Source organism: Cajanus cajan, chromosome 6 (genome assembly GCF_000230855.2).
Source record: "Cajanus cajan strain Asha chromosome 6, NIPB_CcT2T_4, whole genome shotgun sequence".
Taxonomy (NCBI): Eukaryota; Viridiplantae; Streptophyta; class Magnoliopsida; order Fabales; family Fabaceae; genus Cajanus; species Cajanus cajan.
The window spans coordinates 54,711,728-54,737,496 of NC_138522.1; the positions used below are offsets into that span (position 1 = coordinate 54,711,728).

General features: G+C 35.8%; 4 protein-coding genes across 5 annotated transcripts; all 4 read right to left on the reverse strand.

Moving 5' to 3' along the window:
- Positions 1-124: 124 nt before the first annotated feature.
- On the reverse strand, positions 125-3,680 carry LOC109795842 (replication protein A 14 kDa subunit B). 2 transcript variants are annotated; one of them, XM_020355394.3, is made up of 3 exons: positions 3,423-3,680; positions 577-852; positions 125-428 (listed from the first exon to the last, which is right to left on the reverse strand). In XM_020355394.3, exons 2-3 carry the CDS (start codon positions 833-835, stop codon positions 364-366), a joined length of 324 nt encoding a protein of 107 aa, XP_020210983.1. In that variant the 5' UTR covers positions 836-852; positions 3,423-3,680; the 3' UTR covers positions 125-363. The 2 variants fall into 2 exon arrangements, with proteins under 2 accessions (XP_020210983.1, XP_020210982.1); XM_020355393.3 differs by having other exon boundaries at positions 577-838; positions 3,423-3,670.
- A 5,529-nt stretch (positions 3,681-9,209) lies between these two features.
- On the reverse strand, positions 9,210-10,453 carry LOC109796418 (uncharacterized). The gene is made up of 2 exons (XM_020356092.3): positions 10,142-10,453; positions 9,210-9,709 (listed from the first exon to the last, which is right to left on the reverse strand). Exons 1-2 carry the CDS (start codon positions 10,274-10,276, stop codon positions 9,563-9,565), a joined length of 282 nt encoding a protein of 93 aa, XP_020211681.1. The 5' UTR covers positions 10,277-10,453; the 3' UTR covers positions 9,210-9,562.
- A 1,312-nt stretch (positions 10,454-11,765) lies between these two features.
- On the reverse strand, positions 11,766-19,224 carry CPSRP54 (chloroplast signal recognition particle 54 kDa subunit). Its single transcript, XM_020357387.3, has 15 exons — positions 19,010-19,224; positions 18,801-18,936; positions 18,640-18,707; positions 18,469-18,570; positions 17,777-17,929; positions 17,584-17,661; positions 17,090-17,215; positions 16,887-16,989; positions 16,553-16,653; positions 14,885-15,022; positions 14,661-14,804; positions 14,348-14,423; positions 13,488-13,573; positions 13,248-13,373; positions 11,766-12,233 (listed from the first exon to the last, which is right to left on the reverse strand). Exons 1-15 carry the CDS (start codon positions 19,154-19,156, stop codon positions 12,126-12,128), a joined length of 1,692 nt encoding a protein of 563 aa, XP_020212976.1. The 5' UTR covers positions 19,157-19,224; the 3' UTR covers positions 11,766-12,125.
- A 1,510-nt stretch (positions 19,225-20,734) lies between these two features.
- LOC109797272 (rho GTPase-activating protein 4) lies at positions 20,735-25,046 on the reverse strand. Its single transcript, XM_020357255.3, has 5 exons — positions 24,269-25,046; positions 23,486-23,606; positions 23,152-23,271; positions 22,653-22,883; positions 20,735-21,843 (listed from the first exon to the last, which is right to left on the reverse strand). Exons 1-5 carry the CDS (start codon positions 24,676-24,678, stop codon positions 21,226-21,228), a joined length of 1,500 nt encoding a protein of 499 aa, XP_020212844.2. The 5' UTR covers positions 24,679-25,046; the 3' UTR covers positions 20,735-21,225.
- Positions 25,047-25,769: the final 723 nt, after the last annotated feature.

The following is a 25,769-nucleotide window of genomic DNA, read 5'->3' on the forward strand; positions in this document are numbered from 1 at the left end:
AGAAAAACTATAAGCCTTTTGAATAAAAATCTACTAATAAGTTTGCTTCAGTATATTTGAACAGACAGGATCGGTAATTTACAACAGTTGACAAAAAAAAAATTGAACTCAAAAGCTAACAAACTAAAATCAAGAATGCTCAAAGAGATTCATAATGTCCCAGGCTATATCCTTATATGAACTGAAAAAGTTCTCTGATTAACGAAAATGACTTAGCCAAGTCTCAAGAATATTGTTCTCAAGAAACAATTATAGCAATCACGAAGAAGAAACATGTGCAAGAAAAATATACAAACTAGAAGAATCATTTTCTACTCATAATGATAAAGAGGCCTTCGTATCATCAGATAAGCTTGTTATAACTCACAGGAACAAGTGCTTATATTCTCCATATGCAAGCTGACAAAGCTTATTGTAGGTGAACATATCTGTCAATAGGGCAAAAATACATCAGAACCCATAGTTTCATAAACTTAGGAATGTCACAAAAACCAATCACAGGAAATAAAATCTATTCCATATGTTTCATAGCCGTATCTCAAAATCAACACGAGGAATGGGAAGGAAAGACAATACCAACGGCATCACCAAAATTGGTCCATATCTCGGGACTAATTGACTTATCATTATTAACAATACCAAAAACTTCTACAAAAGTTGTAAGAGGAGCAGGTGGGGGTGATCCTTTTACAACTAGTTGCTTCTCATCAGTTGATTTTCCAATTACAATTCCACCATCAGACCGTATAACCTGCATCAGTGCTCGAACCCTTCTCCCAACATAAAAATGCAACAGTTCTGCATTGACAAACGCCGCAGGATTTGATGTATCCATATTCTGCAAAAACACAACTAGAAAACTAGATATAAATACTAAAAAAGAAAATATACTCGCACAAAGAAACAAGAATCGATGGTAAGAAAAAGCTGTCTTTAATTTGTCAGTGCCGGGAAAGATAACCAAATTTTCAAACCATTGAATTGTTGATTTCAATGCATTATGAATTGTAATGTTATGGAATTATTCTTTTGATTTTTGGGAAGCTCACATTCAACTTTAGAAGTGTTACAGATATTGTGAATATATTACAGATATTGTGAATACATATATTATGGTTATTATCCTCACTATCAATTAGGGATATGATTAGATTAGTTTCCATAATATTAGAGATTAGTATCTCTATCATTTATTGTATTCACTCTATAAATAAGATTGGTATGTGTACAACAATACACACAATTCCTGAATCACAACATGGTATCTAGAACTTAGGTTTTTCTTTTAGAATATATTTTTCTCTCTTCTTGCAAAGGCCCTTGCTGCCACCACCGGCTGCCGCCGGCCGCCGCGCCGCCGGCTACCGCCTCCGATCGCTGCGCCGCCTGCCACAACCGGTTGTCAACTCCGACCGCCGCCTCCGGTCATCGCCTCCGGTCACCGACTCTGACTGTCGCTTTTGATAGCCGTCTCCGACCGCCGCTTCCGGTCGCCGCCTTCGACCGCCGCATATGGTCGCCAACTCCGACCGCCGCTTCCGGTCACCGCCTCCGGTCGCTGACTCCGACCGCGGTCTCCGACCACCGTCTCTGGTTGCCGCCTCCGACTGTCGCTTCCGGTCGCTGACTCCGCCCACAGTCTCCGGTCGCCGCCTCCGACCGTCGCTTCCGGTCGCCGCCTCCGACCGCTACCTCAAACTGCCTTCGGTGACCAGTTAGCAGATGTGTTCACAAAATCGCTTAAAGGACCTCGGATTGATTACATTTGTAACAAGCTTAGTGCATATGATATATATGCTCCAGCTTGAGGGGGAGTGTTACAGATATTGTGAATATATTACAGATATTGTGGATATATATATTATGGTTATTATCCTTACTATCAATTAGGGATATGATTAGATTAGTTTCCATAATATTAGACATTAGTATCTCTATCATTTATTGTATTCACTCTATAAATAAGATTGGTATGTGTACAACAATACACACAATTCCTGAATCACAACAAGAAGAAGGGGATGAAGATTTTCAAAGGTGTTGGAATAGTAATCAACAATGAATTGACACTTATCCATTATTGAATAGAGCCGCACGACACCAGCATAAAAGGGACTCTACAAGGAGAAGAGGCACCACTTATCCCTATGAAGCTCCTACATGAGAGTCTAACTAAATTCTACAAAATTAACTTTTGGCTATATCACCTGTCAATATGGAACCTTCAGCTCACACCCTACACCAAAAATTGGACATCTCAAACATAAAGTTTGCAAAAATAAACATCCGTGAGTGGTCTAATAAGCTCAACAATAATTAATGTGATAGACTCTAATATCATCTTATAATATGTGTGTTTGCATCTAATTTAATCCTACAAAAATCTATTTTTAAGATAAGAGATGTCTTCTACTTATAAACTATATTTTGATCATATTAATAGTTGATGTAAAAATTTTAACGGTAATTTTTTTTCCCAATAGTGTGACATTCAAATGAAACAACTGGCTTTCATTTATATAAATCCCATCACATAATTTACCCAGGTTCAAATTTCAAATATCCCTTAACTGAGCAAAACTATATTGAGAGCTTATTGAGAAATGCTAGGACTATCTAGTATCTACAATTGTTGTTCACTAAATAGCAGACTACCCTGCCAAAGGCGCACATTCGAAACCATAAACTTAAGGTAGCTTGGACTTTCCAACACGGGCAACTGCCCCGTAATTTTAGGTTATGTGAGCAATGGTAATTACACTGATCTGACAAAAAACTAATCCCTGTCTCTTAACGGCACAAGGTTTCACAATTACAACATTCGTTGCAAAAGAGAAAAAAAAATCACATTATGTTCGTGAAAAATACCCAATCGAAGATAAAAATAATCGCAAGTGATAACACACGACATGACTTTGGACGGGAAGGTATAGAATAAAATTTTAAGATGAAATAAAAGAAAGGTTTATTTAGTTGTTTGAAAACAAAAATACAATAGTACGCAATTAGTGAGTTCCATCCCTTACTCCAGATCAGGGGAAGAAAAATAACAGTACATGATGAAATGTGAAATGAAATGAGATAAATTTGATTACGTTTTTATTTTATTTTATTCGGTCCTATTTTGAAGCATAAGTAATGTCAATTTGCTTGATTCTTCTCTTTTCCATCCCTTTTCAACGATCTAAACATAGCTTGGGGGATTTTCTCATTTGGCCATTAATTGAACTCTACCGAAACTCGCTCAACTTATTTGAGAATGTGACAATTGTTCAATTAATCATGAAGACGACAGCGTTTATCAATATGAAATTACTATTTGTAACACGCACAACACACACACACACAAAAAGTAGAGATCGAAGAGTCGCTGATTCGTGAAAAATCGCAAAGAAGCATCAAATTGAAAGATAGTTTGTTACCTGATTGAATTCAGAAGCTAATTGCTGAGAAACGAAGCGACAACTCTGAAGCGCACGAAATAAGAGAGAGCAAGCGCGCCAGTTCTCCTTTCAGTGCGGATTTGGATTTTTATAATTGAAATATTTGTTGTGTTAAATTCAAAGTTTAGCCCTAATGTACTTACTAAGTGAGCCTCGTCTATATGAGAAAGTTTTTTACCCCTACACGAGAAAATAACTTAAATTTGTTATTGTCATTTATAATTCATCGTAACTCTACAGTCTACTTATTTTACATGATTAATAAATTATAATGTGGTACTCTCATAAAAATAATAATAATAATAATAATAATAATAATAATGTGCTTTTTGTTAGGAAAAATTACGCTGATCTTTCCCGTAACTTCAGATTTGAGAATGGAGCAAAAATAATTGTGGACTAATAGCACACACAAAATTGATAACGGAGTTCGGCCAACTCTGCCTACGTCTCCGGGCTGCTGCAGATATTTTACTGAAAAGGGAAATATAAATAGTGTTTACAAAACACTCACAATCTCTCAAAATACTCACAACCACTCACAACCCACGACCCAACTACACCCAGAAAAATTAAGAGCTTCTCTCTCTCTCAATTTTCTTATGTGTTTATGCTTTCGTTGGATTTAAAAAATGAATGGAGGGGCTTGCTATTTATAAGGAACGATTGCAGTGTGAACGCTCCAAATTCGGTGCCTCCAATTTGGAATTCGGTGGTCTGCCTGCCAAATTTGATTTTGCATTCTGCCAAGCCTCCAATTTTGACTTTTCAAAGTTTGATTTCTGCCAAAATTGATTTCTGCTTTCAGCTGCCAATTTGGACTTTTCAACAATCTCCCACTTGAAGACTGATTTCAATCTGTCTTCACACTTTAATCAATGCAGCAGCCTTCCTTGGTCTGTTACTCTAGCAGGCCAACTGAAGTTGAGCACAACTTCAGTTTGTCAATGGTCACCACCTTTGTCAACATGTCTGCTGGGTTCTTGCTTCCTAAGATCTTCTTCAATGTTAACACCTCATCCTCTAGCAGAGATCTGATAAAGTGATAACGGATATCGATGTGTTTTGTCCTAGAATGAAATGCTGAATTCTTTGCCAGATGTATTGCACTCTGACTATCACTATGCAAAACACTCTTCTCTTGGATGAATCCCAGCTCTGTTAACAAACCCTGAAGCCATATCAATTCTTTACTGGCTTCTGTCACTGCTACGTACTCAGCTTCTGTAGTGGATAAAGCGACAATTTTCTGTACCTGCGACATCCAACTGACAGCTGTAGTACCAACAGTAAAAATGTAACCGGTGGTACTTCTTCGGTGATCGACTTCACCTCCATAGTCTGCATCTACATATCCTTGCACCTTTATTTTGCCTTTACCAAAGTGCAAACATCTTTCTGTGGTGCCTCGTAGATACCTCAAAATCCATTTAACTGCTTCCCAATGAGCTTTTCCTGGATTCGACATAAACCTGCTAACAACTCCCACTGCATGGCCAATATCTGGCCTTGTACAGACCATTGCGTACATCAAACTTCCAATGGCTGAAGCATATGGAACTTTAGCCATAAAATATCTTTCTTCCTCCGTCTGAGGAGACTGATCCTTGGATAGGCGAAAATGACTAGCCAAAGGTGTACTAACTGGCTTGGCGTCGCCCATGTTAAATCTTTGCAAAACACGGTTGATGTACTCTGCTTGAGATAACTGCAAAATCCCTCTTTGCTTATCTCTCGTGATTTGCATTCCAAGAATCTTCTTTGCAGGACCTAAGTCCTTCATGTCAAATTCTCTTGACAATCGCTGCTTCAAGCTTCTTATCTCATCCATATCTAAACCAGCTACTAACATATCATCAACATAAAGTAGCAGAATGATATAACTGGACTTATATCTCTTGAAGTAGCAACAGTGGTCAGCATTGCACTTATGGAAGCCTTCTTTGTGCATGAAGCCATCAAACTTCTTGTACCACTGTCTTGGAGCTTGTTTCAGACCATACAAGCTCTTCTTCAACCTGCACACCATATTCTCTTTTCCTTTCTCTGAGAAGCCTTCTGGTTGGTGCATGTATATCTCCTCATCTAGATCTCCATGAAGAAATGCAGTCTTCACATCTAACTGCTCTAGGTAGAGCTCTTCACTAGCAACAATGCTCAACACTGTTCTGATTGTATTGAGCTTCACAACTGGAGAATAAATCTCTGTATAGTCAACTCCTTCCTTTTGCTGGAATCCTTTGACTACTAATCGAGCTTTGTATCTTTTGGAGCCATCATGCTCCTCTTTTACTCGATACACCCATTTGTTGTGAAGTGCTTTCTTATCTCTGGGTAACTCAACTAGTTCCCACGTCTGATTTGAGATCAAAGACTTCATTTCGTCCTTCATGGCATGCTCCCACTTGCTGGCATCTGTGGCCTGACATGCTTCATCATAATCTTCAGGCTCACCTCCATCAGTCAGCAACATATAGTTCATGTATCTCCTGTTAGGTACATGAGGCCGGGATGATCTCCTCACAGGAGCTGAAGTTGAAGACTCTGGTGTGTCAGATTGTTGTTCACAACTTTGTTCCGTTGATTCCTCTGGCTGAGGAGTTTCAACTATAGGACTTTCTGGGACATCATCCACCTCTGCATACACTGGCCTACTCTCTTCTGAGTTACTGGCATCAGTGTTATGTCTGTCCTTGTACATCACTCTCTCATTGAAGATAACATCTCTGCTGCGGATCATCTTTCTGTTTTCATCATCCCATAGGCGATAGCCAAACTCATCTTCACCATAACCGATGAGAGTGCACTTCTTCGATTTGGGATCAAGCTTATTTCTGCCTTGATCACTGATGTGCACATATGCTACGCAACCGAAAACTTTAAGATGTGTGAGTTTTACCTCCTTTCCGCTCCATACCTCTTCTGGTATTCTATACTCCAATGGTACCGATGGACCTCGGTTGATCAAGTATGCTGCTGTGTTGACTGCTTCTGCCCAAAACTGTTTTGGTAAGCCTGACTGCATACGCAAGCTTCTGGCTCTCTCAGTCAACGTTCGGTTCATCCGCTCAGCTACACCATTGTGTTGTGGTGTACCAGGCACGGTTCTTTCCATTCTGATTCCGTGCTCATAGCAGAACTTCTTGAATCTGGTGTCTTCATATTCACCACCATTGTCGGTTCTGAGCTTTTTAATCTTCAATCCTGTCTCATTTTCAACCATGGCTTTCCATATCTTGAAAGCCTCAAATACATCTGACTTATGTTTTAGAAAGTATACCCATACTTTCCGAGAGTGATCATCAATAAAAGTCACGAAGTATTGCTTCCCACTAATAGATGAGACAGTCGTTGGACCCCACACATCGGAGTGAACAAGCTCGAGTTTCTCCTTCTTTGGGGTTCTTCCACTTGTCTGAAAGCTGACTCTTTTCTGCTTTCCAAGTATACAGTCTTCACACATGTCAATTTCCACTGACTGAAGACCTGATAATTTTCCTTTAGAGTGCATGATCTTCATCCCTTTCTCACTCATATGGCCAAGTCTTTGGTGCCATAAATTGGGATTGTCATTTGCTGCAACTGCAATTAAATGACACGCTCCTGCTGTTTTGTAAAGAGTACCACTCTTTTTACCACGAGCAATCGTCATTGCACCCTTGGAAATCTTCCAATCATCACCATGGAAGGTCGTTGTGTAGCCTTCACTGGCCAACTGGCCTACTGAGATTAAGTTCTTCGTTAGGTCGGGAATATGTCTGACATTCTTCAATTCCCATACAGACCCTTTTAGCTTAATCTTCACTACACCTTTTCCAACAATCTCACAAGATTGTTCATTACCAAGGTAGACTTTACCAAGGTTTCCGGGAACATAATTCTCGAAGAATTCTCTCTGCGAAGTAGCGTGGAAAGATGCTCCAGAGTCTAACACCCAAGACTCCTCCTTGCTCTCCAAAGAGCATATTAATGCATCATCTCTTCCTGAGGTAGAAGCAATATTTGCCTCTGCTTTCGCCTCCTGATTCTTCAGTGCATTCTTGCACTGATTTTTGTAGTGCCCCGTCTGCCCACAATTCCAACACTTGATAGTTTTTGAGTTGTTAGAACTACGATGATTTCTGGATTTGGACCTATTATCTCTTGATTTTCCACATCCATTTCCTCTGGTTGGAGCCCTTCCTCTTGACTCTGTATGTAATACTGAAGAGGTTGAGGATTCACCCGACTCTCTCCGTCGGATCTCTTCACTGAGAACCAGATCACGAACATCATCTGATTTCAACTTATTGCTTCCCGATGAGCTACTCACAGCTGTGACAGTAGCATTCCAACTTTCTGGTAGAGAAGACAAAAGTATCAATGCTCGTACTTCATCGTCAAATTCAATTCCAACTGAACTCAACTGGGTTGTGACTGTACTGAGTTCATTTAAGTGTTGCGCTACTGATGCGCCTTCCGCCATCCGCAAGTTAAACAACCGCCTCATCAAGTGAACTTTGTTTGAGGCTGACGGCTTTTCATACATACTGGAAAGAGCCGTCATAAGACCCACCGTGGTCTTTTCCTTTGCAATGTTGAAAGCAACATTATGAGATAATGTCAAGCGGATAACTCCAAGGGCTTGTCTATCAAGAAGGAACCATTCATCATCCTTCATGCCCTCTGGTTTCTTTCCTTCGAGAGGTTGATGTAGCTTTTTCTGGTACAGATAATCTTCGATCTGCATCTTCCAAAAGCTAAAGTTCGCACCATCGAACTTTTCAATTTTCACCTTTCCTTCATCTGCCGCCATTGCTCCCACTCAAATCTGACTTCTCGGATCGCTTCTGCCGACAAATTGGTAACGTTGACCAATTTACACTATTCACTATTCACGTGAATAGTAAAATACTATTCATATGAATAGTAACCTCGCCAGAGTTTAGCAGAAACAACCGGCTCTGATACCAGTTGTTAGGAAAAATTACGCTGATCTTTCCCGTAACTTCAGATTTGAGAATGGAGCAAAAATAATTGTGGACTAATAGCACACACAAAATTGATAACGGAGTTCGGCCAACTCTGCCTACGTCTCCGGGCTGCTGCAGATATTTTACTGAAAAGGGAAATATAAATAGTGTTTACAAAACACTCACAATCTCTCAAAATACTCACAACCACTCACAACCCACGACCCAACTACACCCAGAAAAATTAAGAGCTTCTCTCTCTCTCAATTTTCTTATGTGTTTATGCTTTCGTTGGATTTAAAAAATGAATGGAGGGGCTTGCTATTTATAAGGAACGATTGCAGTGTGAACGCTCCAAATTCGGTGCCTCCAATTTGGAATTCGGTGGTCTGCCTGCCAAATTTGATTTTGCATTCTGCCAAGCCTCCAATTTTGACTTTTCAAAGTTTGATTTCTGCCAAAATTGATTTCTGCTTTCAGCTGCCAATTTGGACTTTTCAACACTTTTGAGGTATATTGGAAAACTAGTTTTAAAATTTATTTTTTGTCCTTATCTTGATACTAATTTTCAATTTATTCCCCACTGAAAAACTAATAAGACAAATTATTCATAAGAATTTTCATTAGGTTGAGTCAATTGAAGTTATAAAAAAAAAGTACGTCATATAAACTATGAAATTATTTGTATTGAACTTGTTGAATAGAAAGAATGCAAAAATTGGAGCAATAATAATTTTTTGAGCAATTCTTTGTACCATCCTTTCTATTTTGAGAATCAACTTCTTTCACTTGCCTGCAATTTGGATCTTATCTATTCAACTTCAAATTTAACATTTTTGTATGTTATTGAGAATATGAGATATTCATAAAAGTATTAGGTGCATAAATTTGCACACCCAACATCGTAGTTCTCTAATACATACAAGCTTGAACATCGTGGTAACCATTGCTCATTGAAAATGTATCTAAATAAAATACATGTAACTAATTACTCTCAGATGTGAACCATCAGGTACATCGCAAAAAGCATACATGATGATCATTTCAACATTAATATTGTTGGGGCTGAGGAATTATTTGTGAACTAATTTATATAAAAGGGAAGAGACCAACCGAAAAAATGTCTATACTCTTCCACATCATCTCTTGGGGGGTGAAGAAATAAGCTCATTTCTCTCTTAACTTCTTGGTTATGGCAAAGGCAACACCTGCCACAGCCACAACTATGCCTGAAACAATAATGGCTGATTTTAGTGTTTGCAAGGCATCCTTCTTTTTCTTTTCCTTTTTCTTTTGTTGGATCCCTTCTTGTTCCTTCAACCAATCAACCAATCATGTACACATCACAATAATCAGTGCAACATATATACTGAGATAATATTTGTATAAATTTCTCAATTAATATTTATAAGGGAAGAAAATAAAAAGATAAAATGAATTATGTTTTTCATATAAGTTAATTTATAAAAGTCTTTTTATTTAGAAAGCTGATTTATAACATGTATATCAACTAATTTTCACTTCTGGAATAAACTTAATTCATTTTAACCTTTTATTTTCTCATAAATATTTATCATGAAGTTTACTCAAACAAATTTGTAAAAAAAAAAAAATACACTTTTTTCTATACATTAATGTTGATGAGGTTCAAACCGAGGAAGTCAGACATACTATTTCAATCCCACCACTACAAGGAAAATAGAATGGTTCCAATATACAAATGACAATGTTCTTTATTGGTAGTACCTTCAAATACTTTGTGACAGACACTTCTGATGATATAGGATCTTCATGAAAATTAGTATCATGCCCGGGATTCAGTTCCCCATCAATATCTACTGGCGGAAACGATAGATCTGGGTTCTCAGGTGGGCTTCCCATTTTCTTCTTCTAGCTTTTACTTGATAATATACTGTAACCTCCTTTTTGAATTCAATTGTATGAGAGAAGGGAGGGGAGGAAAAAAAAAGGCACATTCATGATCAAGATTTCATGGCCAATTCAATGCCAAAATGTTGCTCAAACTAACTCAATTGACACGTGCTAATGTTCCAAATATTGAGGTTGTTAGAGTTTTATGGGTCTCAAACTTACCGAGATAATTGTTCACACTCCACTAAACATTCGGTGATTAGGACAAAGAAAAAGCATGATGGTTTCTTAAAATAAAAGAACAAATGGTGGCAGACTCTTCTGTCCGCTAAATATTGCCATTCCGGTTATTTTAGTTCCACATTTTTTTTAGTAAAACTAAAATGTTCCAACTACGAACTACCAATCCGTTCAAATGAATTATGTTAGACATTCCATTTAATAATTATTTAATTTAGGATGTAAACGAATTGTTATTTGTTAATCATTCAAATTTAATTTATTAAATATCCATTTAAATTTATTAGTTTTGCTAAACAAAGTCAAGTTTATAGTTAAACTCAAGTCCTTTAATTATTTTAAGTATAGCGAGACAAACTTGAAGAACCTATTTTTTCTCATAGGGCAAGCCTGACCTTACACTCCTACTCAATGCTACCTCATGGGAAAAGAATTTAACTAAAAATGAGAAATTATCACCAAAAGAACCAACTTAATTTGTTTTATTTCCTAAATAAATGATGTACAAACATAAAATACACTACTCCAAAGCTTGTGAATAACAAATTATAAATTTTTCAACGATATTGTTGCATATATATGCATGTTATTTCAAAAGAATAAGTCTCATATTGTTTAAACAACTTAAGTGTTGAACCTTTATATATCAAAATGTTCTTAACACTTTCAAAGGGCAAGTAAAGAGTGTTCAACTTGCACATATAAGAATAGACCTTGTGAACCCGTTGTAATTTAAATATGTCAATTTGTCCCCCTCCTACCCATGTAAAAATGGGATCTGAAAATATTTTATTTTTTATTACTGTTCCTACCGTAAGTCCACTATCATCGTTAGAGTCACCGCATATGAGAAATTGTCCGTTTTGGCACTCATTGGACCATTAAGTTTTTGTCCTTTAAAAGGCGTCTCAGTGAGTTAAAGAGGGAGGGTATTTATAAATTACCCTTAGCCTCGACTCTTAAGCGATGTGAGACTTTTAGACATACCGGAACAAGCCCTCCAGTCAATGCTAAGGGGCAAGAGTGGCCTAGGCCCTCCTTCTTGCACCAAATGTTCCTACCGGGCCGTCACGATTTTGTCCTTAAAAAGGTGCCTTGGTGGTTTAAGCAGAAAGGATGTTTATAAACTATCCTTAGCCTCAACTCCTAAACGATGTGATACTTAGGCACATCAGAACAATTACATTAAATTATTTTAATTAATTGAGGCAAATCCTGGTGTAGATGAGCCAGATTATAAAGTAGTTAGAAAATCAAATGAAAAATATGAGTAACAACATTCCATTCCCACGCCAAGATACAAGGTTTAGATTGTACAAGAATGACACCCATATTTCTTAGATTTGCATATCCCGCATACAATGATACAACTCATCTCTGCCTAAATTACATCGACCTCCTGGACAACCCTCATTGCAATATGAATTGATCTCATGATGGTAATTAATTATTTTTGCCGAAGAAAGCTGAAGCAAACAGGTAGGAGCCATATAAATTGCTCTAATGATGGTAAAGAATTATTTTACTGAATAAAGCTAAATCAATCTAGTTGATTCACTAGTGACCCGTTGATCCAGCTTTCCATTATATTGTTTAGTGTTAAACCCTATAGAAAATTTCAATTTTTACTCCCAAAACCTCGAGGAGTAGGCCTTGCTGGCGTTGAGTCGGCAAATGGACTCCGTGATTCCGATCTCTTCCTCCTCCTTGCAGTGCCAGGTGGTGCCTAATAGGGACAAAATGCAGAAACCAGAAATCATCAACTGTTATGGTAAGTAACATGCAAATGAAAGTACAAGCTCAATATTCACAATTAAGTTCTGTATTTTGTTCCATGCTTTTTTTTCTTTAGGATGTTCTGAAATGCAAATGACTTCATAACTTCAATAGGATGTAGAAGGTTACAACAGTACTACAGCACGCCCATGTTTATTGAATTAAAAATATTTTCCGGGGATATCTATTTTCCCGAAGAAATGGATAAAATATCCAGACACAGTGCCATCTTGATACCACCCCGAATAGTAAAAAAAAAATTAAAAGAATCAAAAAAAATGAAAAATGGGATCTATGTCCAATGGATCACAATTACAAAAAAAAAAAAGTATTTTGTTTTGGTTCGACCCGTCATTTTATATGAAATAGCGGATGGTATCAATTTAGTAAAACTTTTTCCGAAAGATATGTTCCAAGAAAGAGATAATCTGGAACTTAAAGTTATAAATTATATTCTTTCTAGAAATGGAAAATCAATTCGGGGAATTTATGATACAAGTATTCAATTAGTTCGGACTTGTTTAGTCTTAAATTGGGATCAAAACAAAAAATGTTCTTCTTTAGAAAATGCGCATGCTTCTTTTGTTGAAGTAAGTACAAATGGTTTGGTTAGATATTTCTTAAGAATTGACTTAGTGAAATCTCATATTTCATATATAAGAAAAAGGAATGACATCAAAAGAAGCTTGGAAATTAAAAGAAGCTTGGAAATGACATCAAGGGATTAGGATTATTTCAAAACGATCTCATAGCATGGATTAAATGCACGGCAGGTTCACATTTTAAGCATAACACATCAGACATGCTACAGCTACATTGAACTAGTGAATTGCCGACCAAAGGATACCTATAGATGAAGGTTCTCAATACCTAGTAATTTTTTACACCAACAAGCCCAGTTAATTAAAAAACAAGATAAAATAACTAGAAAATGTTAAATCTCATATTTAGAAAATGAAATCACCTTTTCCTCAGCTTTAAGCGCTTCCTCAAGATTGCTAAGTGTTGGAAGTGATCCACTTTCCATTACACCCATCAGGTTCTTCATACGAACACGCATTTGGAAAAGTTGAGCTACAAGTTGGCTTACCTGATATTATTGTTGGACAGTCCCTTAAGTTAGGAAGTATAGCACTGGTAGAGAAACCACAGATTCTAAGGTCACTAAGAAAGTTAAATCAGAAAGAAATTTCATTTTACATACCTGCTGTTCAGTTTTCCCTGAATCCTGAGCAACCCTTTTCCTCCTAATAGGTGATTCTGCCAACAGTTCTGGCTTTTCCCTCTCCTCTGGAAATAAACAAGAAAGGTTGGTTTAGAAAAATCAGTTAATCTACTATATTCACATATTATAAGGTAAAATACCAAAGTTTTCCTAACAATAAAAAAAGAAGCATAAAATTAGCATTTTTATCATGTGAGAACCAATGGAATCTCGGCCCTGGGGTCTATCTGTTAATTTTGTAATAAGAATTTTTATGTAATGACTCTGCTCAATGATGACGTGCTAACCCATGGCGCAGATATGTATTATGTTCCTTAAATACATATATTATAAAAAGGAAGCAGGGGAAAGTACTAAATAACACCACCATTGAAGTCTATACATGTAAAAACACCTCCTGTCTCATTCAAGCTAAAAATCTCCATGGAAAACTAATTGATTAAAATCCCAGGGGAGAATGGATTAAGTATTGATTAAAAAACTGGGAAAACTAAACGGTAAAGACAGCTTGCAGGTATAAACTAGATGTTTCAATGAAAGCAGGCAATTAAACAATTGGGTTAAAAAATAGAAAACACTTAACTGAGTTTCAAAAAATACAGGGAAAAAACATTGCTGATCAAAAATAGACTTGGTAGCATAAGCGAAAGTAATCGATCAAAAGACATAAGTCAGCCAGGTCATGCAAGTCATCAATATATGTTGCATGCATGTTACCTCTATCATGGCTAACTTAAGTATTTTTAATTTTATTTATTAAGAAAAATAATTTACATAGATAAAGATGATATGAGCAATTTTTATTTAAAAGATATCATGGGTCAGTAGAAAGAAAGGACCAGGGGTCATTGCTTCTATCATCACTTCCATATTCTGCAAATTCTTCTCTGCGTCTCGAATTTGAGCAGGAGTAATCTGTATGCATTCAGATGATATTATAAGTTTTATAACATCTACTAAAACAAAACCACAAATATCAAGAAAAGTTCACAAATGCTTAAGCAATGCTCAATTTTAAGCTTCATAAGCCAAAATTAGGAGTTTCTTATCAGATAAATCCCTCCTTTGTTCACAATTGCTATGGAGGCATAACATACATAAAACTGTCATAAATAGAAATATTTAGTAAGATTCAAGTGTGGGAACTCATACCTTCCCCATTCCAGGAATCATTCCAATGACACGAGACACAGAACCCATTTTTGCAACTGTACGGGTTTGCTTTAGAAAATCGTTGAAGTCAAACTTTGCACTCATGATCTTCTTTTGCAGTTCTTCAGCATCTTCTTGACGCATCTATAATGAATGTTGTTAATAATTGATTTTTTTGTTTTTGATTTTTGTCAATCATAATATAAAAATATAGTGAGACTTACAACTTCTTGTGCCTTCTCTACAAAGGAAAGAACATCTCCCATTCCTAGTATGCGTCCTGCCATCCGATCAGGGTAGAAAGGTTCAAGATCCTCCATGCGTTCCCCTCGTCCTACTAGTTTAATTGGCTTTCCAGATACCTGCCATCATTGAACTATCCAATTAAACAAATATAAGAGAGAAAGAAGGAGAGAGATTTAAAATGTTGGGCTACATTAATCACTTGACAATTCTAAATGTGTTTATTTCTTTCCACCCTATTTTTTCTTCATCCTAACAAAGTGTAAAAATTGTCACTTCAACAACTCAATTAAATAAAGCAAGATCTCCCACAGATGAGGCATACCAAAATCTGTATATTCATGTACTAAATGTAGCATCAGTAGTGTATGCATTGCAATTTTAGCAAGAGACAAGAAAAATATAACATGGAAGTAAAAATGGGAAAAAAATGCCATACTACATGTTTCTAAGTTTAAATATTTGAGGTCAATAATACAAAATGATGAAGAAATTAATGAGAATGTTACACATAGGATATAGGATATGAGCATAATAACTAAAATGAAGAAGGGCAAGGAGGTTATTTGTAATCACAAAGTACCAATCAAACACAGGAAAGTTTTACTTTTATTGTACTACAATATGTCTGGCTCTACTATATGGTAGTTGATGCTAGGCTTTAAAGGGACTGCACGAGAAAGGTGGAAGTATCCATTCAAGAAAGAACAGGGTATCAAATGACTATATATGAGCAAAGATTGGTGTTGTACTGATTCAGGAAAAAAGACAAAAGATTAGTTAAGGTAGATTGCATAATTAAATCGTTTACCCAGATGTGGCCTAGGCCTAAGACTCTAACTTAAACCCAAAAGCTATCTCAAGAAAGGAGAATTCCCCAAGCCTTATGAAAGTATTTTGGCCAATATTTGTAGTTGACGTAGGATTTTAACACAACCTTCACCCCAGATCTGAACATATATATGCTGATTTATGGTCCTAATACACCCTTCATACAAGGACTATACATTTGGAGTATGAAGTTCCAAGATTGGAGATATCTACAAGTGTCCAAAATCAGGATGGGATAATTTAATACTTAAACCCAAACGCTAGCTTAAAGAGTACATTGGCCATATTCCCAGCCAATATCTTACCACACAACCTTCACCCCAGGACCAAACATTTAGAGCATGAAGTTTGCAAGAATAAGCATATCTATGATTGACCCAAATTAGGATTGGATACACTTTGATACTTAACCCAAATGCTAGCTTAAGGGGGGAGTAATTAGGATTGGATACACTTATACTCAAGGATTGGATTGCCAAGTTTTATAAGAAGTATATTAGCTATATTTCTAGTTGTATCTTAACACCAGAAAACGGGGTTCTTTATGATTTCGAGCCTTGTGTCCGCATAATTGACACAACACATCATGCAAAGACAAGATTGGCTGATGATAAGATTTCTTATCCTTATGCATCTATTAATTACATCTTGTAAATTAAAGGGACTAACTTTCAAGAGATTATAATGTTAAAAATTCTGGTATAGAATGGTAAACCATTGTTTAAGACAAGAACAAATTGCAAGGTTGCAGCTGTTTGAAAATAGAATCCAAGAAAAATAAAAACATCTTATGGATGTTAAGATAAAGGCAAGCAAACCTCTTTGACACTCAAAGCTGCTCCACCTCTTGAATCACCATCAAGCTTTGTCAAGATGGCACCAGTAATTCCAATCTCAAGATTGAAAGTAGTCACCAACGCTGTACAAAGTAAATAGTAGTGTCAGAATTGTGGACTGGTTATAACTCATAGTTTAGTAACTAATAAGCTACATAAGCCGCAAAATTATACTGAAGCCAAAAGAAACAGATCAATAATATGACCATCATTAATCTATAATATTTCATATAAATATGGAAAATTTCTTTTCATTTTATTATTTATAGAAAAAATTTATATTCATGTAAAAGAGTAAAAATACACTTCTGAATACCTGCGGCTTCTTGCCCTGTCATTGCATCCACAACTAGCAAAACTTCTGTTGGATTCAATGCCCGTTTCACTTCTTTTAACTCATCCATCATTGTCTTGTCAATCTGTTTGATAAGAAATACAACTGTGATCGATAAAATAAAGAATGAAAGAAAAAATGGAATAACTTTTCATTATAAAATTTCCAATCCCATTAAAAATCACCTGCAGCCTACCAGCAGTATCAACAATAACAACATCAATTTTCTTCTTTTTTGCCTCTTCCAAACCTTGTTTGGCAATTTCTGAAGGTTTAACATCGGTACCTGCTGTATAGACAGCCACATCCACCTGATACAAGCTACAACTAATTATAAATATCACTAGATATAAAAATGAGAGAAGAAAAAGATGTTAATTACATGTTGGCATATGATGTCTGAATCCCTTGGTTAAAAAATATCCATATTTTAAGACCCCAATATAGATCATTAAATAGACTAAAAATGCCTAAGAGGATATAGCTACATGTTAAAACACTACCTAACAACATAAGCATAACAGCCCATGAAAATAAAATACATCACTTCTACTACAATACCATTTCTTCATCATATTTTAATAGTAAGCAATAGAAGATAAAAAAGTTCCGATTGAAAATTTAAAATGACATTGACGGCTATATTTAAAGGACACATTTCTCAAAAATATTCCAGTACCTGTTTTCCCAAAATAGCAAGCTGGTCAATAGCAGCAGGTCTGTAAACATCCCCAGCAACTAGCATGCAACTTTTCCCCTGAGATCAAATTAATATGATTTGCTACAAATTTTCAATAAGGTGCAGGCAGGAATTACAAACTAGCAGAAATGAGAGAGTAAGTGGGAAGGAGAATAGAAGATTGGAAGGACACCTGTTTCTTGAGGTAATTTGCCAACTTTGCACAAACAGTTGTTTTCCCAACTCCCTGGAGTCCAGCCAATAAAATGACAGTGGGCCCAGATTTGGAAAAAACCAGTTCAGAAACCTCTCCACCCATCAATTGTACAAGTTCATCATGTACAATCTGCGAAACCCGATGATCAACAGAACACCCATTAAATTCTTATATAGATATTCAGTACTCAAATCATATGTAATGATTTGTTTACTCGTCTAACAAAATTTAGTTGTCGCAAATGATGCAGTATTCATATGGAGCATTCCATGGAATGGAACAAATTTCAAATGCAATTTGACACCCCAATGCCACCACACGAAAAATGGAGACAAAATCAGTTGAAATCTAGTGCAAATTTTAGATTGTTCAAAATAAACCTTATTGGAGCCTGAAAAGTTTTTGTAGGACTGAAATTGAAATTTCTTGCAAAATGGAAGCAGTGCAAGAAAATGGAGAAGTTGCACCTTAGTTTACCATGATGACTTGAAGATAATATAAATACTAGTACACTAAGTTTTAAGTCACTGGCAAATAATAATGACTGACTTTGGACTCTCTGCAACCACATTAGTTTGTAATTTCTCACAATGTCAAAGATCACAACAAAACCACGACCTTAATTCAAAACCTTGGCTTATGAGCAGTGTTCAACTAAATGATTTTACCTTAACCAATTGCTGATCTGGTCTGACTCCTCGAATGACACCAACTCCCACAGCCTGATCACTGACAGACTGCACAAACCTCCTCACAACAGGAAGACTAACCTGCCATCACAACACAGCACCATAAGTTACCCACTTAACTTTCCAAAGACAACTCAAAATGCAACTTACATCAGCTTCTAGAAGAGCTCTCCTAATATCTCGCATAGGCTCCACAATGTTCTCTTTAGACAAAACCTCTACACAAAAACAAACATTCACCAGATCAACAACCTAAACAATCGATTAAATCGTCAATTACAGCAAAATTTAAAAAAAAAAAAAAAAAAAACCTTCTCCTTTGAGCTTGTTCCATGCAGTCTCAAGGCCATTGGTCAATTGGCCGAACATTTCGGCCCTCACCACCACTCCGCGCGTGTCCCTTCTCACAGCCACGCCCTTGGAGTTCACCCAACCCCATACCTCTTTCTGCCACGCACCAAATCAATTAATCAAGTAATCATCAGTAAAGAAACGCGCTTCCAAAGAGTAAGGTGCTTACCGCGAACAAGTTTCTGGAGGATAGGGAAGCAGTGGTGGAAGTAGAAGAAAGCTTGATTGATTTGGCAGAAGAAGAGTGAAAGGTTCGATTGTGAGAGAGAGAAAGGGAGAGAGTGGAGAAATGGCGGGAGCATGCTACAGCGTCCATGTCCTCTGCACTGCACTGCACCTGCTTCCTTCCTTTCTATCTTTTATCCACAGCCACAACTCAACGATGCATGCACACTTGTATTTAACAATTTTACAATTTAATAATATCTAAAACTCGTTTCAAAGATCTTACAACCAAAAGAAAATACTGTTTTAGAATAAATTAATCTTAACTCAAATATAAAGCTTTTATTTTTTTTTATATAAAGAACTAAAATTAATTTTCACAATAAAATAAAAAATTAAAACACTTTTTTTCCCAAAAATTTCACAGTCCAGAAAATTTTGTCCCCTAATTTAATAAGTGTCGTGAATTTTATTCTCACATAAAAATTGTGACAATATAAAAAGAAAATCGCCTCTACATTATCTTAATTGTCACGGCTTACAAAAAACTTCCATAAAATTATTTTAATTGTGGTGATTTTTCTTCGCGGAATAAAACTTTGTAATTTTATAAATTGGTGACAAAATTTAAGAAGAAATGTTTGAGGACAAAATTTACGATATTGTGAAATTTTAGAGAAAAAAGTATAATTAAAATTCAAATAAAAATATATTTAACCAAGCGTGTGGTTCAGCGGTAGGGGTTGATCCACGCTTAAGCAAGGTCAGGGGTTCGAATCCTGTCTTGTGTATGCAGCCGCGTTAAATCTTGGGGTCAGCGCCTCCAACATAGCGAGGAGATTAGTCACGCCTATCGGCGGTGGATCTCCAGGAACGAACCAAAAAAAAAATGAAGTGTTATTCTTTTATCTAAAGACGTCATAAGCAGACTGAAAAAAAAATGAAGGCAAAATTATAAACTTGGAAGATTATAATTTATAACCTCCTTTGCAATCTTCTTAAATGACACCGGCCCCTCTTGCAGTTTTTAAACATACACTCACTTCCCTTATATTTTTAATATCGTGTCAATCATACCCCATATTTTATTTTACTGAGTGAGATACTTTCCACATTTTCAAGTTTCTGACTAGAATATACAAACTTAATCAACCCAACTACATTTCATAGGATTGAATTGTCAAGTTTGGTTTAACTTCATATTGGTTGATCCAATTATGATTATGTTGAATGTTTAGCTAATGATTATTTCTTTACTAAATTTAGCTACTGAAACTGAAAACCATTTAACCAACTCAATATGATATACAGATAATATTAATAATAAAATAATAATTATCGTAATTTATCGGTTTGTGATTAATTTTTATTGTGCTTGAGTTGAAGTGTTTATTTATGAATCTTTTTAAATTTTTTGCATATTATACTTATTTTGATTATAGTTGTGATATAATTGTACAAGATTATTTTTTAAATTTCCATAATATTATCATTTAAATAGATTAATCCATAAATCAACTGATTAAGATCATATAGGCTGAGATTAATCAAAATACCGAAACACAAGCCAACCTAACTATATTTCATTAATCACCTTGTTAAGCAAGAAATGCTGCTGTACCGACTGAATTGGGTGAAGACTTTTACCTTTCACACGTTTTCCATTGCTCTGTATTAAGAGTATCCAAACATTAAAATGATAACCTTATTCTATTCCACTCCACATTAATTCATCTGTTCAAACCATTTCAGTCTTCCTTAAATATCCACACAGCGTTTAAAGGCCAGTCTTCCATACAAAAATGCGTTACAAAAAACATACAAACAATATTGAATTTGTTAAACTCTATACTTGAGAAACAAAAAGAAAAACGTTAGCAGTCTGCATGGTTAATGACTTAGAATAGAAGTAGGAAACATGGTTAAGAAACTCACCCAGAAACAACAACAGAAAAACACACACCAACACAAGTATTGAGCATTTCGAAACGTGGAAACAAATGGAGACCACCCCTTTACACCTTGTCCTTTCCATTCCCTTTCCTTCCCAAAAGGACCATATGAGAGTGCTCCCACAACATGGATGCACTCCCTTATGAAATCAGCAATTATGCAACTCACAAGGGATCCATATTTGCTGAAATCACACATCATGGGAGTACTAGATTTCTTCTGTCATTCTGTCCCCCTGGCAGCAAAGATAAATGGATCAGATGCCATTCAACGCCAAGCTTCAGCCAACTCGGTTCTCGAATTTATACGCCCAATAATTGCAGTTCCTCGGTTCTTCTCTGCAGCTCCTACTACTGGTAGCTCGATCACCTTTCTAGAACACTTGTCAGTATCATAAGTACTCAACTGAAGGCTTTTGCTCCGGCAAATTCTTGCTTGAACCCCCTTTGTCGGCGTGGTAGCGAGGCTGCAGTCTTGAAGTCCAATTGCTAAAGAGCAAATTTGAGATACGAGATTGCAAGGACAACTGTCAAGCAGCAACCTATTTCCACTAGAAATAAAATTTTCAGTGGATTTTGGCAAAGTTTTCGATTCAGTTTCACAGCCATCTTCAGTAAGATGACTAGGGCTTTGTTGAGAAGGCTCTGCAGTGACAAATACTGTGTCCTCATTATCATCACTACAATCATTTCCATTTTCACTGTCGTCCTGGTGAAGCATCTCTGAATTGCTATGGTGGCCGTCATCGTCAAAAGAGTTAAGGTTGGGAACAGGATTTGACTTTACAATAGATTCCTCTCTTTCTCTCAGTGTCTTCACAACAAGAGTCTTGAGAAAATTCATGACTTGTACTGCATACATCAACGCAGTCAAAGGATCTGCCATCTGTAGATACATGCCAGACAGAAATGCTGTTATTGTGCCGCATTGATTAATCATAACCATAGACCAACACTATAATTTTGTATAACATGCTAGAAACAAAAGGAACACAGGCACACACAAACCAGTGTCAATCAGAAATGCTGTTATTGCACTGTAAATCAACCATAACCGTTGCCCAAGACAATAATTTAACATGGCAAATTGGAAGGGGAAAAAAAAAAAAAAAAAGGAATGCAGGGACCACTGCAAAACTTAAAACCTAAAGTGGAAAAATTTCTGAAATCTGAATATTAACAAGAAAAAGAATTTCCCACGTTTACATAAACTTCTCTGGTTTGAACATACCATGCCATTCTGAATAAAATATTCGACCATGTAAAGGATCGTGTCTTGTTCCACAAGAAGCACATGATTTAGCACAATGAGCCTAGACTATACCTCTAGCGAAGAGTATTCATCTGACCAGGGTATCCATATCGGATACTCTCTCAAGAAAAGAAAAAATCAATATAATAATTATGAAGAAACAGCATGTCAGATGTTAACCATGACGGACTCAACATAACCAAACAACATAATAAACTAACCTTATTCTCGATTGAAATAAGATAAACCAGCTCACGATAAATTCGCGAAATAACAAACAGTATCAAAACAAAAGCCTCAATTTAAAAACTAAAATCCTAAAACTACTAGCCCATTTTATATCCAATAAGATGAGGTTGACTTGTACAAATTAAATAACAAAAGTAGGGGCTAAGAGCAGAACTGTAAACTATATTTTGCAACAGAAAATAATTTAGTCTTACTTGAGTCATATTTGGTGCAAAAACCATAGCAATATTACGCGCATTCATCTTGTTCAAGTTTTCCATTTGAGCAACATCTGCCATCAAGTTTATTGCCCAATCTAGCAAAGCAGCTTCTGTTGGAGGAAGAAGCCTCACAAGCTGAGCACATTCTTCTTCTGACTGGGATTGCATCACCTGCTCTGGTGAAAGAGGGTCCAATACCCCAGTTGGTAGTTCTCTGAACCAAGCCTATGAAGGAACACAAGCACATTAAAATTAATGAAATAACCTCTTTGATATGTTTGCCTTAATGAGTTACTGGCCTCTTTAATGCTCCTTCCCTCTGCCCCATGGTTTAAAAAGGGGAAATAATTAACATGTGTGTATTTATCAAATTCCCCCAGACAATTTCAAATAGGAGACTGGACCAAAAATCCAAGACCCTCATTCCAAATAATTCTCAATATGTTTGGAAAATAATAAAGTGATTTTAAACAGAAAAAAAAAATAGTAATACCTTTATAAGACCCGCTAAGCAGTGCACATCAATGCCATTTGGTACTACTCCTCTGTTTAATTGTTCCCTCACAAACTCCTCTTGACCATTTTCAGCATTAATTCTGAAGATTCCTTCAGCCTGGATGTGTACATTTAAATTTATAAATTTCAATTTCAAAATTCAAGTCTAATCGAAATTAAACAACAAATCGTACAAAAGATTTCTGGTAAAATCAGAAGTAAAATGTAGAAATTGTTCACCCACTAACTCAGTTCAAGTAGCATATTAATTCAAATCGTCTTTGGATTCTCGCCAACAAGGCAGCAAAAGACAAAGAAGCTAGGCTAAATACCTGCAGACCTCCTTGTGCATACAAATGTCTTTGCATTAAGAGCAGTATTGTAGGTACACTATTTCCTCTGGCATCAAAAGAAAGCTGCATAGATTCTGTTGAAACTCCAAAAACATTTGCACTGCAGATAGTAAATGAAAATATATTAATATTTAACAAGATAATACAATTCAGGGTGCATTCATCGGACATGTTTTTGGGAAATAGAAAAGGTAAGAGAAATGTCATGTGAATATATTATTAGTATCTTTAAACAATCTTCTCTATAAGCACTTCTGAGAAGAAAAACATATGAAGAGAAGATGAAATAAATTTCTTCTCAAGTTAAAACTAGCTTATAACTTAGCATAAGCTAATTTGGAGAAGCTTTATGATAGAGTCTTTAGAAATTAGTTTATGCATAAACATTTCTTTCTTATTTTTTTCTCTAGACGTGCTACCCGAAATATTTATCCAAACAATCCCTATATCCATGTCTAGGTAATGATAAAACCACAATTAGCACGCATTAACTTAATATCTCATTATCTCAATATGGAAACAAGAACTAACAAAATCCCATGCCATTTGTTGAGAATCGGATACGAATTTTAAAATTGATCATCACACAAATTCTCTACATGAAAAATCTAGAATTTTAAAAGGGGAACATTAACATAGATTTATTTCCAAGAAAACACCCTTTTCAGAACCCAACCTCATAAAAAGAGCACGACTCCAAAGGCAACAAATTTGGAAGAAAGATTGAATTTTGAATGAACCCCAAGTTGATTAGGAACGTACCTGGCACTGGGAGGCCTCCTGGGAACATCAGGTTCAAACTCAACAGGCAAACCAAGAAAGCCATGGAATCGATCGAAGGTAACATGTGCCACGTGTCTGACATTGGAAGGCCACCCAATCTCCATAGAAGAAGAAGAAGATAAGTCACCGGGCGTGGTGGTGCTGCAACCAATCAAAGACTTCCTGAAAGTATCAATCAAAAGGGTCAAAAGGGAAAGCTGATCCCTCTCTCTCTCCCTTTCTTTTTCTTCCTCTTCTTCTTCTTCTTCTTCTTCTTCTTCCTCTGCCACCCCTTGTTGTTGCTCCACAGTGGGAGCGTTAATAAGGGGACTTGGGTGCGACCCATCATTGGGTGTGAGACCACCACATGAACAGCTTGAGGATGAAGGCAACTGAAGCACTTCCGTCATATTTGATTCTTTCCCTTTTAATAACAATAATAAAAATGATATTTTTATTAATGCTATTCTACACCAAAAAGAAAAGAAAAAAAAAAGGGAAGATTTTGGTGGAGTAGAGTTTCGTTCAAGAAATGGGTGACGGAAGGTGAGACGTGACCATCATTACTGTGTGGCTATTCAGAGATGAATCATGTCATATGAGAGAGAGAGAGAGAGGTGGTTGGTAATGGAATGGTTTAGGGTGAAGTGGAGATGAAGAGAGAGAAAGAAATGTAATAATTTTTTAGTAATGTAATGTGTTTTGAAGGTGGCACTGTTCTGGCAGTGGCAAGCAATGCTTTCTTTCCACCTCATACCATGCCATTTCCCAATCTTGTAATAATTCATTCACTCACTCCTATCCTATTCCTATCTATCTAATTTTCTTTCTAACTTTTTTTCTTCCCAGATTCACTTCCAAGGATCACATAAATCACCCCCACTTTTCCAGAACAAGCCTTTTTTTTTTTTTTTTTCCATCTGGTAATGTAAAATTCAACATTGAATTATAGGCCAGGCTAAAATAATGAAAGTCTCTAAATTTAAAAGAATATTTATAAAAAAATTATATTTATCTTGTAAGGAAATAGTAAAAGTTTGAATTTATAATTTACATATTTCGATATCTTCTCTCTATTATTTAAAAATGTAGACACATGTATTTACTTGTATATGATTCAATAATACATTTATTAATATTATATGCAAGTTCAAAATACTTATTATCAACTTTTTTATTTTTTATTTTTACTTTTTATTCAAATGTTTTGTTTCTCATTTTAAATCTCTTTAATTATTACTGCTGTTCATAAGTATATTTTCATATAATCAAAAAGAAAAAAAGAAAAATGTTCAAAAACACAAATACTAATATAATTTTTAATATTATTAATGTAATACTTTTTAGTATATGAATAAACATTTTTCTTAAATAGTATTATATATTAAATATAATATAATATAATATTTATAAAAATAGAAAAAAAATTATTTTTCTCTCATACAGTATTTATTTATTTATTAAATATTATATATATAAATTTAATGATTTATAAAATATT

Coding starts and splice junctions, on each gene's coding strand:
- LOC109795842 (XM_020355394.3), bottom strand. CDS start 835: ATGGATACATCAAATCCTGCGGCGTTTGTCAATGCAGAACTGTTGCAT. Junction 429..576: donor CAATTTTGGTGATGCCGTTG/GTATTGTCTTTC, acceptor CCCTATTGACAG/ATATGTTCACCTACAATAAG.
- LOC109796418 (XM_020356092.3), bottom strand. CDS start 10,276: ATGGGAAGCCCACCTGAGAACCCAGATCTATCGTTTCCGCCAGTAGAT. Junction 9,710..10,141: donor CTGTCACAAAGTATTTGAAG/GTACTACCAATA, acceptor GATTGGTTGAAG/GAACAAGAAGGGATCCAACA.
- CPSRP54 (XM_020357387.3), bottom strand. CDS start 19,156: ATGGACGCTGTAGCATGCTCCCGCCATTTCTCCACTCTCTCCCTTTCT. Junction 18,571..18,639: donor GAGCTCTTCTAGAAGCTGAT/GTAAGTTGCATT, acceptor TTGTGATGGCAG/GTTAGTCTTCCTGTTGTGAG. Junction 14,424..14,660: donor TGATTCCTGGAATGGGGAAG/GTATGAGTTCCC, acceptor GAATGCATACAG/ATTACTCCTGCTCAAATTCG.
- LOC109797272 (XM_020357255.3), bottom strand. CDS start 24,678: ATGACGGAAGTGCTTCAGTTGCCTTCATCCTCAAGCTGTTCATGTGGT. Junction 23,272..23,485: donor ATGCACAAGGAGGTCTGCAG/GTATTTAGCCTA, acceptor GTACACATCCAG/GCTGAAGGAATCTTCAGAAT. Junction 21,844..22,652: donor TTGCACCAAATATGACTCAA/GTAAGACTAAAT, acceptor ATGTATCTACAG/ATGGCAGATCCTTTGACTGC.